The sequence below is a fragment of the Pelophylax lessonae genome (assembly GCF_965119305.1).
Source record: "Pelophylax lessonae genome assembly, chromosome: 3".
Taxonomy (NCBI): Eukaryota; Metazoa; Chordata; class Amphibia; order Anura; family Ranidae; genus Pelophylax; species Pelophylax lessonae.
The window spans coordinates 15705737-15719041 of NC_138770.1; the positions used below are offsets into that span (position 1 = coordinate 15705737).

At 41.6% G+C, this 13305-nt stretch overlaps 3 protein-coding genes across 3 annotated transcripts in view; 1 reads left to right on the forward strand and 2 right to left on the reverse strand.

Moving 5' to 3' along the window:
* Positions 1-13305, reverse strand: part of LOC309550230 (uncharacterized protein) — a gene marked incomplete at its 5' end in the record, with an annotated part of 1091635 nt that overhangs the window by 548581 nt on the left and 529749 nt on the right. The gene's annotated exons all lie outside the window — the stretch shown is intronic.
* The window catches only part of LOC309548745 (uncharacterized protein), a gene marked incomplete at both ends in the record, with an annotated part of 197458 nt that overhangs the window by 162734 nt on the left and 21419 nt on the right, over positions 1-13305 (forward strand). The window lies entirely within an intron of this gene.
* The window catches only part of LOC309548749 (uncharacterized protein), a gene marked incomplete at both ends in the record, with an annotated part of 30260 nt that continues 19206 nt past the window's right edge, over positions 2252-13305 (reverse strand). Inside the window, 2 exons of the mRNA XM_082248699.1 lie at positions 2252-2315; positions 2420-2535. Coding sequence (XP_082104825.1) covers positions 2252-2315; positions 2420-2535 — 180 coding nt within the window. The remainder of the gene's footprint in view (positions 2316-2419; positions 2536-13305) is intronic.

Sequence of the window (13305 nt, forward strand, 5' to 3'; positions counted from 1 at the left end):
AGATCCATGTTCCTGCTTAGCAGAAGCACAAGATCTCTACCTTCCTCCCTGTCAGAATGCCGATTTGCCTTGTTTATATCGGCAGACCGCCGTTCTGTGTATCTCAGGAACTGGTGGCTGGAGCCGTAGCTGCTAAATGGCTCCCCCTTTAGCCAATCAGTGCATGATCCCGCCTCTGGCAACACGTGCCTGCCCCCTGGAGCCCCCGCATGAACAAGTACGTGATTTCACACAGGGGAGCTGATTTGCCACAGTAAAAGTACGTTAGGCGGTCGACAAATGGTTACATGTGACATGTTAGGTATTTATATTGTCAGCATAAAATCATTTTTTACATTTTGTCAAAAGGTTATTATATTGTTTGTTTGTTTTTTGTACACTAAAATTCATTAAAGTGTATTTTTTTGAAACCCACCATTTTTTTCTGTAGGGCCTCTGCTTAAAAAAAAATATATATATATATATATATATATATATATATATATATATATATATATATATATATATAAAATGTTGGGGGGTTCTAAGTAATTTTGTAGCAGGAAAAAATGATGATTTTTCCATGTAGGAGAGAAATGTCAGAATTGCCCCAGTAGGGAAGTAGTTAAATGAAGCCCTAAAGGGTCCCAAGGAGGATACATCTTTTTTATTTCCCACAAATAAAGGATTTATTTTATATGAGGATTATAAAATGAGCTGCCTTCAAATAAGCGTTTTATATATAAAAAAAAAAAAAAATTATTGATATTGCATAATATTTTTTTTGTTACAATAAACAAAGTGGATCATATCAATATACTGTAAGTGTATACAACTCTTCCTTATAGATCAGTGGTTCTTAACCTGAGTTCGATCGAACCCCAGGGGTTCGGTGAGTCATTCTCGAGGGTTCGGCGGAGGTCAAGACACACACACGACTCATATGATTCGTGATGACACGCCCCGCTCATTGGCTGCAGGTGATCATGCAACATCGCTTGGCCTATCTGTGCTGCAGGGAATTTGGCGCGCCCAGTAGTCGAATTGTAACTGTCATGATGGTACGTCGTGTGATTTCTTTCTTAATATTTTAATCCCTTCATACTAACTATGTCGAGCAAAAAAAGAAAGTGGTCGGATGAATATGTACAATATGGATTCACATGTATAACGGAACGTGATGGAAGTCAGCGTCCTAACTGCATGATTTGCAATGCCAAGTTGAGCAATTCTAGTCTAGCATCCGCAAAACTAAGAGAACACTTTCTTAAGCTGCATGGAGATGGAAAATACAAGAACACAACGCTCGCTGAATTCAAGGTGAGGAGAGCCAGATTCGATGAAAAGACTAGTCTGCCTGTTCTCGGCTTTGTACCCATCAACAAACTGATCCTCATAGCATCGCACAAAGTTGCTTACCTGATTGCAAAGCAGGGCAAACCACACACCATTGGTGAAACATTCATAAAACCAGCTGTGTTGAAGATGGCGAATATCATGCTGGGAAAAGCAGCTGAAGTTAAAAGAAAATTAAAAATAAAAATCAATAGATCAAAATTCACAAAAAGGTTAAAAACGAATTCTTAAAGGATAAATATTTTTGGATCTTCTCCAATAAATAAGGCTTACATTAATATAACAGTTATATTATGAATCCTAGATAATACATATTTTTATTCTGTTACAATATTACTTTATTTCATCTGTTACATTATGTACTGTGAATTTCCTTCATACTAAAAAGAACATAAATCCCTGGAGAATACTTTTTTTACCTGTGACAATGAACTCAGCTGTTTCTATTCTATAATATAAAATAAATCCCTGGAAGACACAGATTTTTTATCTGTCACAAAAAACAAATCAAGTTCCCTTCACACAATGACTATATAACAAATCCCTGAAGATTGTATCATTTTTATCTGTTACAATAAACAAAGTGAATGGCATTAATATAAGCTTATAAAATCTTCTCACAGAGATACCGGTATATAATTTGTATCTGTTTCAATGAACACAGCGGGTTCCATTCATAAAAGGGAAAATCTGGAAGAATAATTGTATTTCTTTTACAAAAAACACAAAGAGCAAAATTCATAAAAGTGCTAAAAATGAGATTCTTGGTGGATAAATATTACATATAATACATATTTTTCATCTTTTACAGTAAATAATGTGGGTTACATTTATATAATGATTATATCATGAATCCCTGGAGAATTCCTAGTTTTATTCGGTTACAATACACATAACAAGTTCATAAAAAACAAAGTTATTTTAACTTGATTTCCAGTCCCCTTCCAGGACGGCTTAATTGAGATATAGGCTCCTCCCACCTAGCACAGGAAACACAATCTACATTAGTTTAAATACAGGTGAGAGGCAGTCAGTCCCCCTCAGTAATAATAAATAACCTAAGGCCATTAAACCTCACACTTACCACCCATAATACACACATCCTAGATAGGGCGGGAAGCAGCGCCATCCTGAAAGATGACTGGAAATCAAGTTAACAGGTAACAACTTCGTTTTTCCCAAGTCGTCTTCCAGGACGGCCTAATTGAGAACATCATAATAGAAACCATACCTGCTTAGGGAGGGACTACAGCCTGCAGCACTTTTCTCCCAAAAGCCTGGTCGCTAGCCAAAAGGAGATCCAGACGGTAAGGGCCCATGCACACAGGGCGTCAGAAAAAATGAGCTGCAGAGCCACTTCTAACACCAGGAAAAAGCAGCTGAAAAAACGTGCTTTTAGTAGCTGTTTCCATTGGCGTTATTGCACGTTTGGCCATGTTGCTTTTAGTAGCGTTTTTTTCTGCCTCCATTCAAAATCAATGGTTCCCTATGGGAGCCTATTGATTTGAATGGAAGGCGCATCGCAAGTCAGATCAGGATGATCCGACTTGCGCTCTGAGAATCTTGAGGGGGAACTAGGAAAAAAACGGCGTGGGGGTCCCCACCAGGTTCCATACCAGGCCCTTTAGGTCTTGTATGGATTTTGAGGGGAGCCCCACGCCGAAAAAAAATGGCGTGGGGTCCCCCCAAAAATCCATACCAGACCCTTATCCGAGCATGCAGCCCGGCAGGCCTGGAAAGGGGACGAGCAAAAAGCCCCACCCCCCTGGACCATACCAGGCCACACGCCATCAACATGGGGGGGTGTGGGTGCTTTGGGGCAGGGGGGCTCTGCACCGCCCACCCCAAAGCACCTTGTCCCCATGTTGATGAGGACAAGGGCCTCTTCCCGACAACCCTGGGCGGTGAATCTGTGGGTCTGCGGGCAGGGGGCTTATCAGAATCTGGAAACCCCCTTTAACAAGGGGGCCCCCCAGATCCCAGACCCCATCCCTATGTGAATGTGCAGAGCCCCCTCTGCCCCAAAGCACCCACACCCCCCCCCATGTTGAGGGTGTGTGGCCTGGTATGGTCCAGGGGGGTTGGGGCCGCTCGTTCATCCCCTCCCCTTTCCTGGCCTGCCGGGCTGCATGCTCAGATAAGGGTCTGGATTTTTATAGTGGACCCCACGCCGTTTTTTTTCGGCGTAGGGCTCCCCTCAGATCGATTGTTGCCATAAAAGTGTTTCTGAACAACAGCTCCCTTGTTGTAAATATCGTGTCCATCTTAAATTTTTTGTACAAAACACTGTTGTTGACTTCTTTTAAATTCATAATTAATCTGTATTTTCCTGATGGCTTTATTCTGATGAATACGTGAGAAAATAATCCCCCGTAGCCTCGAACTTGAGGAATGGGGGAAATGACCCTCTGATCCAGAAACTCCTGGATAAGACCATGGCACCCGCCGCGATTGGGTCCGAAGTTAGCGGGGGTCACCAAAAAACAAACTGGGGGTACTTGAGGAAATTCTGTTTTGTATCCATTCTGGATTAGATCCAGAATGCATTTGTTGGCTGTAACCCTTTGCCAGAAGGGTAAGAAGGCCCCCCGCCTCCCCCTTACTTTGCAAAGAGAGTCATTGTTTTTTGTCTTTGGTCTGGGCGTGATTAAACAAAAATCCCCCTCGACCATTGCCTTTCCCTTGTTGCCAGGGCCTGCTTTGGTCCTTCCTGGCTGCGCCTTTTTGATTATTCTTCCTGAAAGAACGAAAAGGCTTATTGAACTGCTGTTTCTTCGGATTAGGAAAATCTTTCTTATCTGCCGACTTTTCCAATACCGAATATAAATCTTCATCGAAGATTAAGCCCCCCTTGAAAAGTAGCGAACACAACTTGGCCTTAGAAGCCGCGTCCCCCGCCCAGGCTTTAAGCCAGATCGCACGCCTGGCTTCATTAATGAGTGCTATACAACGCAATGAAAACCTAATAGCTTCCAGATATATTAGTGGCCCCACTAGAGCCCCATCTGTGGAGGAAGACCCGTTGCCTTAGCCTGATGATCTATATCACAAAACGCCTTTAATGGTGTATTTGGAGGTGAGTGGCCATTGCACCTATTTGTGGATTAGCTCACTTTAGTGACACACTTTCCCTATTGGCAACATTGGAGAATCACAAGAGTCACCATTTTGAAGCACCTTTGCACTTTTTGCACATGGACAAATTCTTTTTAATTTATTGATTATTATGTTCACCCACATCTGAGTGCAATTATTTATATATTTATTTTCACGTATCTAAGCACCTTATTGCTTTATGGCACTATGGATGCATGAACTGCTTATTTATTCATTTTCTGTGATATATACAGATATATTGGGCCGAATTTAAAGAAACTGCAGCTTCAGACATCCATGACGTGTTTCAGTTTCGCCGCTTTCAAATCAATTAACTGGCGCTGCGGCGAATTGGCTAGTGAAACAGCAATAATGAATTCCGCCATCAGCGGTATTCACTTACGATCGCGGCTTCGCAAATTCGCAAACTTATGTCTTCGTGCTTATAGCAGATTCACATAGCGATGTGGGCTAGTGGATTAGTGCACACATCACGTCTGTAATTCATCTCCCTCTGCTGTAGGTTCGAGGCTTACCATCTCCACCTAACTTTTTTATTTTCTTCTTTTGTTTATATTTCAAAAATGTAACGGATTACATCATATATATTGCTAAATAATGTTACACTCAGAAGCACTTGCAAACTTACAGCATTTTAAGTGGTTTTATGATCTTGTCTGTGTGTCGAATCGATCTTATGATTGAAAGTAGCAAAGGCAAGTGACCAAACCCCTACACTACTTCAGGTCAAGATGAAACCTCACAATTTTACCATGGTCTTCTTCCCAGATTCCATACAATGTTTAGTTCTTTAGCTATATGTGCTTTTTAGCCTTAACACACTCCTTTTTTTCCACCATACAGCTTTATTCTGCACAATAGCTAAGTGCTTTGCAACTTCACTGCAGTTAACAACGTCATGGGTTCAAATCCCAACAATCACTACACTTGGGATCTCTTTTCACTCTCATTTTTTTTAGAGTTTTTTTAAACTATCTTGAATTTGGGGGGGGGGGGGGTGTCCTACCCAAATTTCAAGCACATTAATGGAACCAACACAATTTTGATTTTATGAGTGTGGTCCTAGTTTTCTCGAGATGCAATTCTTTACATATTTACCATGGTTCTTACAATTTCTTGACCAATAAACATAGGTGTCTGATATTGGACTCTCTCCATATTTCAACAACACAGACCCTCATAGTCCAACACTACATTTGCCTCACACCTCAACACAACACTGTCACATCCCTACTCTACATTACAACCCCTCACATCACCAGTACAAGCAGCATGCAAAGTGCAAAGCTACGGCCTTGGCAGCTTAATGGGCCATAAACTAAGAATTTTTCCAAGACTTTTTCCTGTAGACTTAACCAAACCATATAATATGAGGTCAAACCTCAACACTTTCAATTTGTATGCAATCAGGCAGGCCCTTGCACTACATAGAAAATGTCAATCTGAAGGATAAAGTCTTCTCTAAATCTTACAGTGTGGATGGCCCTTTTGTCTGTAGGCACCCACACAAAACAAAAAACACATGTTCCATTCAAAAGTCTTTATTTATTCTAGAATGACAGCATAAGGAGGGATGCAGCAAGATAATATTGTCACTCTCCAGTCCGTGTGCCTTTACAGCGCCAGCCCACGATCTTTGCTCCATGGCTACGGGATTCTGATGTCTTCCCCAACTTCATGCAGAGTTCAGAATCTATTCTGCACCTCTACCAGCTCATAGGGGACAGGCATGGCCAGGTTGCTGGTCAGCTTCCAAGCCACTTTGGAACTTCCAGGGTGTTCATGTTGGTCATCGATGCTGCTTTTGGCTATGTGCCTTACCAAATATCCACTGACCACAAAAGAAGATGAGTGGAGTCCATCAAGGTGGGTTTCTACCAGCTACAACCGCAAGCAGTACCACTCCTGGAGAAATAAAACAAAGGATAAGACATTTCATTATGAAAATCACATCTTAATGCCTGTTTGCTTCATTCTGAACTTCATTTAATTTCGACATCACAAGTGAAATAACACATTTTCTGCCAACTTACACAAACCAGAAATCATTAATGTAAACATTTGAATACACACCTGTGACGCCAGACAGCCCATCACCACAGGCTTCTCATGGTACGTGCCATGATTCCAAGATGTTCACGTTCTGGAAAATTAGAACACCATAAGATACCAAGCAGCCGTTCATGTTATCAATAACTACACAGGTGGCATAGACACAAATACACACCTGCCAGCTCTTCTCAGCCCTTTCCACTATTCACAATACCAACATGTTTATGGTTAGAGGTGCATGTTTTTGCTCAAGTAACACAATTTTACCAATGTTGACTACACTTTATCTACAATGGCAAGTGTCATTGGCAGATGATAATTACCCTCTGTCTCCCTGTGAGTGGCACCTCTGCTAACTAGCAAATTAATACACATGCCCTATCTTGACCGGTTACAGTACTTACATGTAAAGTGGCTAGCAACCAGGGTCTCTCTCTCTCTCTCTCTCTCTCTCTCGGAAGGTGTTGGTATGTCTAGCAAAATAATATTTTTTGTGGAATCTTATTAACCCCATTAACACACATGTTTTTTCTTATGAAAGAGTGTTGCCTTTTAGATGTTTACCCTGCAAAACACCGTTGACAGCATTAATGGGTGCCGTCATTGGTAGGCAGACCAAGCCTTCTTAACCTTTGGGAGGGTTTAGCAAGTGTCCTATGAGCCCAGGAAAGCACTTTTGAATGTTTGGCCTCAATGCTTCATTCCTGAAGCTAGGAGGGCAATCTGGCCATAATAATTACTGCCTAAGGTTATGTACTAAACATGTTTTATTTTTATTTTTTTTTCAAAGAACATCAGGCCCCTCTTGACGTAGCAGCTGGAGTTGGATCAGGAGCTGGCGACGATTCTGCATCCAGTGCTGTGGTATGTGATATAAGGGAACAAGGTGCACATGTAACATTTCAATGGTAGTAATGATTTTGGGCTAGATGTGGCTTACATTGTGTGTGTTAAATGAGTGCTATGACATTCTGACGATGCACCAGCACAACAAGAGTTCTATCTTGAACATCAGGGAATTATGTTATAATTTGGTGTGCCACTAATGTTCCAAAAACATCCAGGACCTTTAAAGTCCGGCCAGTCTTTGATTTTCCAGGTCCAAATTCATGTGTATCGTTTGGTTGGGTTGTCCTGTAGCCGATTGATGGCAAGATTTTAGACAACATATGTAGATGTAGAAAGTCATTGGTGTAGTAACAGATTTACCAAAAGCATAAACAACCTACCACACCAGGGTTAATTGGGAACACCTTCATGTCGAAACTTTTTTGCCTTTGTCATATTAGTCCTACCAATATAATATGTACCCATTATCAGAAGTGTTGCTAGCTTGGATAATATTACAATGAACAAGTACTTATTAGAAGCACATCAAACTTTTCAACGTTCTGCTTGGGGTGTTAAGTTGTCAAACTAATCTGAACTATTTAGTCATAATGTTTGATAATGATTTGGTCTATTTCTTCTGCTTTCAGGTAGCCTTCGATGCAGAGGGATTGTCACCTACCCAACCTCGTCCATCTATGCTGGATGTAGCCGAGAGGCTGCTTGATGAGTATCGGATCCAAAATGAGTTAAGGAGGCGTACTCAGCAATCTACTGAGGTAGTACGTCTGCTCGGGCTCATACAGGAATCTGTAGCAACAATGGTACAGGTTCAACAAGATATGCGTAACAGCTTGGTAAGTTTAGCAGACCAGCATCAACGGGATCGGCAAAGTGTTGACACTCAGGTGCTGGCCACACGCCAATGCCTGTTTGGATCTGAAGATGCCCCATTGGCAGAGCCCTCCCAAACATCTCACTCACCTGCCACTGCAGGTTGTGGTAGTGGAAGGGTAATGCCAGTATTGGCCACTTGTCAGGCAGCTGGGGATGGGACAATTCCTCCTGTAGCCACTCCTAGCACTTCACACTCCGTTCGGACTCTCACACCCCTCAATGAGCAATCCTCCTGCACAACCTCATTGCGCACTGGTTCCACAATACCCCTTCCACCTGACTACATTCCCTACACACCTTTATCACTTCACTCCTCCCCAGGCCGTCCTCCTTTTTTGTCACCAATGCGACATGTCGTTTCCCCCCGCACCGTGGACCACAACAACCAATCAACCACCACTCCCCACACATCTTCACAACCCTTGCACCACCAGCAGCATCAAATAGCCTCGGGGCAGCAACTAACAAATTTCATGGTAATGGCACACGTTCCCCAAATTCCCCAAAGAGCAGATGGGACTATTGGCACAAGATCTTCAGTCTGGGACATTTCCAGGGTTCAACACCCTGCATCAGCAGCAGCCTCATACACAAGATCTGATCCTAATGGGCCACTATACCACAACTTTAAGGCTAACCCCAGAGCAGATGGGACTATTGGCCCACCATTTGATGGCAGGAACCTTTCCAGTGTTCACCACACTGCTTCAGTCACCACCACCACCACCACCACCAACTTAATTTGATATTTTTTTATTTATTTGTGTTAGTTTTGTTAATGATTGTTACATTGGCCGATTTGTGGGGCCATTTTTTTGTTTAATTTGAGGGTGGCACAATATGATTTATTATAGTGTTTTTTTTTTGGTGATGCAATTAAATTTTATGCAAAATGATTAGTTTGTGTTTGATCTTTGGTTTTTTATGAGTGTTGGTGGCCAAGTAATGGCCCTGGTTAATGTAGGCATTTATACACACGTGCTTCTCTATCTCCAAACATATGATTTCATTTAAATTTGGAAAACTCAATGTTCACATAATAAACCAAGAAAAGGTCTCCCTTCAAATGTAGCTTCAAAACAAGTCTCAAGGATAACATAAACCAAAGCCAACATACTAACAATTACAGACCACACCACTCGACTAAACAAATACAACACAAAAGACATTCGATGTGTACACCAAAAAGAAAACTTTGGTAATAAAAGAAACTCTTTTTAATAACACATGTAGGTGTCTACCAACTGTAGCATACAAAAAATATATTATTAAAATATATAATAGAATGAACAAAATTTCCAATGTAACATTTGTGTTGCAACGAGCAACATACTTTTTTTTTTAGTTTATTTATTTTTTTTCCCAAAACAAGGGTTTTTTTTAAACATTTTTTTCCCAAAACAAGGGTTTTTTTAAACATTTTTTTGTTTTTTTTCCCAAAACAAGGGTTTTTTTTAAACATTTTTTTCCCCAAAACAAGGGGTTTTTTTAAACATTTTTTTGTTTTTTTCCCAAAACAAGGGTTTTTTTAAACATTTTTTTCCCAAAACAAGGGGTTTTTTTTAAACATTTTTTTGTTTTTTTTTCCCAAAACAAGGGTTTTTTTTAAACATTTTTTTTCCCAAAACAAGGGGTTTTTTTTAAACATTTTTTTTTTTCCCAAAACAAGGGTTTTTTTTAAACATTTTTTCCCCAAAACAAGGGTTTTTTTTAAACATTTTTTTGTTTTTTTTTTCCCAAAACAAGGGTTTTTTTTAAACATTTTTTTTCCCAAAACAAGGGTTTTTTTTAAACATTTTTTTCCCAAAACAAGGGTTTTTTTAACATTTTTTAAAATTTTTGTTTAAAATATTTTTTGGCTTATTTTTTTTTTTTTTTGGAACGAACTAGTCAAAGGCGTGACATTCCGCACAAATGGCTCCTTAGGGTCCGGATCCACCCCACACAGCTGCTCCAATAACATGATGCGTCCCCCACACCATTTTAAATACGCCAGCATTACCTCGCTGGTGGGGTGGGTGTGCCCTGGGTAGAAAAAGAAATGACAATTAGTTTTATGCAAAATGATCCTAACAAGGATTGTAATTAATGTGCCTCAACAAATATGCTTAGGAGTCTATTGGTTGTTTTTTATGAACACTCTGAAGCAAATATGCTACATTACTGTTGTAAACCTTGAACTCAAACTTTCAACTCTAATTGTTCAAAAGGTTACATAAGATGGCTTGGAATGTTAGTAGCAGTTCCACCAAAGCTAAGTAAAAGGCTTTTCTGCATGTAAACACAAGCAATCATTTTGAAGAATGTAAGGTGTTTTGGGTTCAATTGGTCAACACGATACATGTGCACACATTTATCTCTATCACCATTGGAATCTGTGGAGCGTTCTCTCTCCCTCTTACTGTCTATAGATTGAACCTGACACATAGTAGAGACTCACCTTTAGGAATTTTGAGGGACAGTTCTGGCCGGAGTAGATGTGTCTGCTGCCCTGAACTCCTTTCCGCCATCCCAGCTGTGTTAAGAGAGAAAAAAAAGATTCTCAACAAATGGACTCACGATAACTGTAGGTTACGCAGTCATGAAAACGCTCTAACACCCACTCCTTACCCCTCCACACTTCCCTGAAAGTTTTATTTAGACATTGATACGGTGGTGATGCAGATTTGTACAGTGCAAGCGTCATTCTTCTGGGTGAAGCTTGTAGCGTTAAGGATACGTACTCCCTGCTTTTGTGCTGATTGTGTTTCTCTGATGTTTTTTGTGCCTCAGCCCTGCCTGTTCTAAGTGTTGGAAACATATCATTTTGGGAGGGCTGCGGAAAACTAATCAGGTTAGACTTACCCTCTCTAGCTTTTTGGGGACAAGAGAAATCACGATCCTCCTTTTTACATGGCTCCTGTACACACCTCCCTCCTGTTGGTTGACCCCACAGCAGGTAGCTTGCTATGGAGGCACATGAGATGAAGCCAAGCACCCTGTGCCTGTTCAGGCACTAGGCTGTGAGCCAGCCTTGCCCCCCTCCCTTCTGATGGTCTCAATGATTAGGAGTGACAGCATCAGGAGGCAATATTGGCATGCTGTCACCTCAGTTAAGGAGGAGGGGGAGTCTGTTCCAGACAAGTATTTGTGCAAAATTTTGGACAGTAAGAAAATGGTCCCAGTAAGTCTTAGGGGGAATATGCACACCTATCACTTGGAATACTAATGCATAGAATGCATTCACATAAAGAACCTGCTGCCTTTAGAACAACTTGAAGCCTGATCGGGGACATACACAGTTAGCATTTCTCCACTTACTAAGTAGACACATTACTGCAAAAGCACACAACTTACCATCAACAAGGTTTGGTTGGCCCCCAGAAGTTGATGGGCTTGCTGGCTCAGGAGAAACTGCACAAAAAGAACACAAATTGTGAACTGGAATGTGGTACATTACCGAGGAAGAGTATTGATGAAAGATTGATAAACACGCATTTTCAGTGTTGACTAAATCCGGACATGAGTAAATTAACATGGCCCCCAAAAATTTCGAAGTACAAAGCACACCATTTCCAATGTAGAGAAACTAACACCAATTTAGAATAGGGTGGCTTGAGAAAGCTTAAAAATAATAACATGTCCTGTAATGCTCCCCAAAACCACCTTTCAAACATGAAGGTTAAGCAAGAGTGTTTCATGACCAACTTTCCTGTCACATATAGCAAAACTGCACTTGCTTTGACTCCAACTTAGATTATCCGAGATACACATCATCCTAGCACACACAATTCATGTGATAATCTAATTTTATGTACTTACAGACTAGTTCAGGGGAGCCACAAACATCATCCGCCTCCACCCCTGGAGTGGGGGAGGATGGGGGAGACCCTTCATGGGGGGATGGTGTCCCTTCATGGGGGGATGGTGTCGTATCTCCTAGAAACACAAAGACACAAATACAATCCTTGAACCAAAGCTATTTGATAAAGGCACACAGAAAGTAGTTGGGAAACATTGAAGGTAGTAGTTACAGTGGACTGGGTAAGCAGCGGCCCCTCTTCCCCAGTCCTCCACAACAAACATCCTCAATGTCAGCTGCTACATAACCCCAATGGCAAAATATATATATTACAGCCCTTATATTTCCCAGGACACATTGAACACACAAACACATGTAGAATACTTACTTCCCATTTGAGGAGAGCCCAGGTCCTCGTCATTCCCCGAAAAATTGGCCTCTTCCTCCTCCTGGCCCGGATCCACATAACTTGGCCCTGCCTGAGGCTCCTCTGTTGCTGAAGCGACATCAACCACAAAAGAAAACAAAACAAACAATCATTCCTCCAAGTTAGACCTAATACACAACACACCAGCACATCCACATTACTTACAGTGGGCCTGAGAAGGCTGAGCCTCCACATCCTCATCACTGGTTTCTAAAATAAAAGAAAAACATTATATATTATTTATGGACACAAATAGGCAGTAACCTCTCATCATGCTAGCACCATACTCAATGCCCCTACAATTCAGAACATAGAAGTGCACTTACACCAATGAGATGCATTGACCATGTTTTAAAACAGGAGGGCACCATGCAAATTAAGCGGGCGCCTAAGGCCTCGCACCTACAGGGGCCTTGCGGCCAGTGGCGAAGCACCAACATTTCGAAGGGCGCAGTCAGGGAAATCTCCCAAGTAAAAGATTGCTTTCAATCCTCGGATCTAAAATTTGCAGCAGTGTGCTGCAGTCCCTTCACTGCGTCTGCCAGGTGTCTGTTGTCCGCTGACACTTACTCCTCCTTCTCTGACTGGGGATTGGCCGTCTGATCATGTTATCCTAAGATGTTGAGGAATCGGTAGGTGTGTACCTGCACCAGTAGGAAGTGACTGGCAGGTCAACTCAACAACATCAGTTGTTGCTCTGGGAGGAGAGCTCTGCCCTGGACCAGGAACATACAGGTAACCAGGCCCAGACTTGATATTTTACAGGCTGGTCATAGATTTGTGGTGTCTACTATGCAAAGGGGGTGAGTAGCCCCAGGGAAGTTAGAAGGGTCCGAAAATGGTTGGTGGAGGAGGAGGAGAAGAAGGC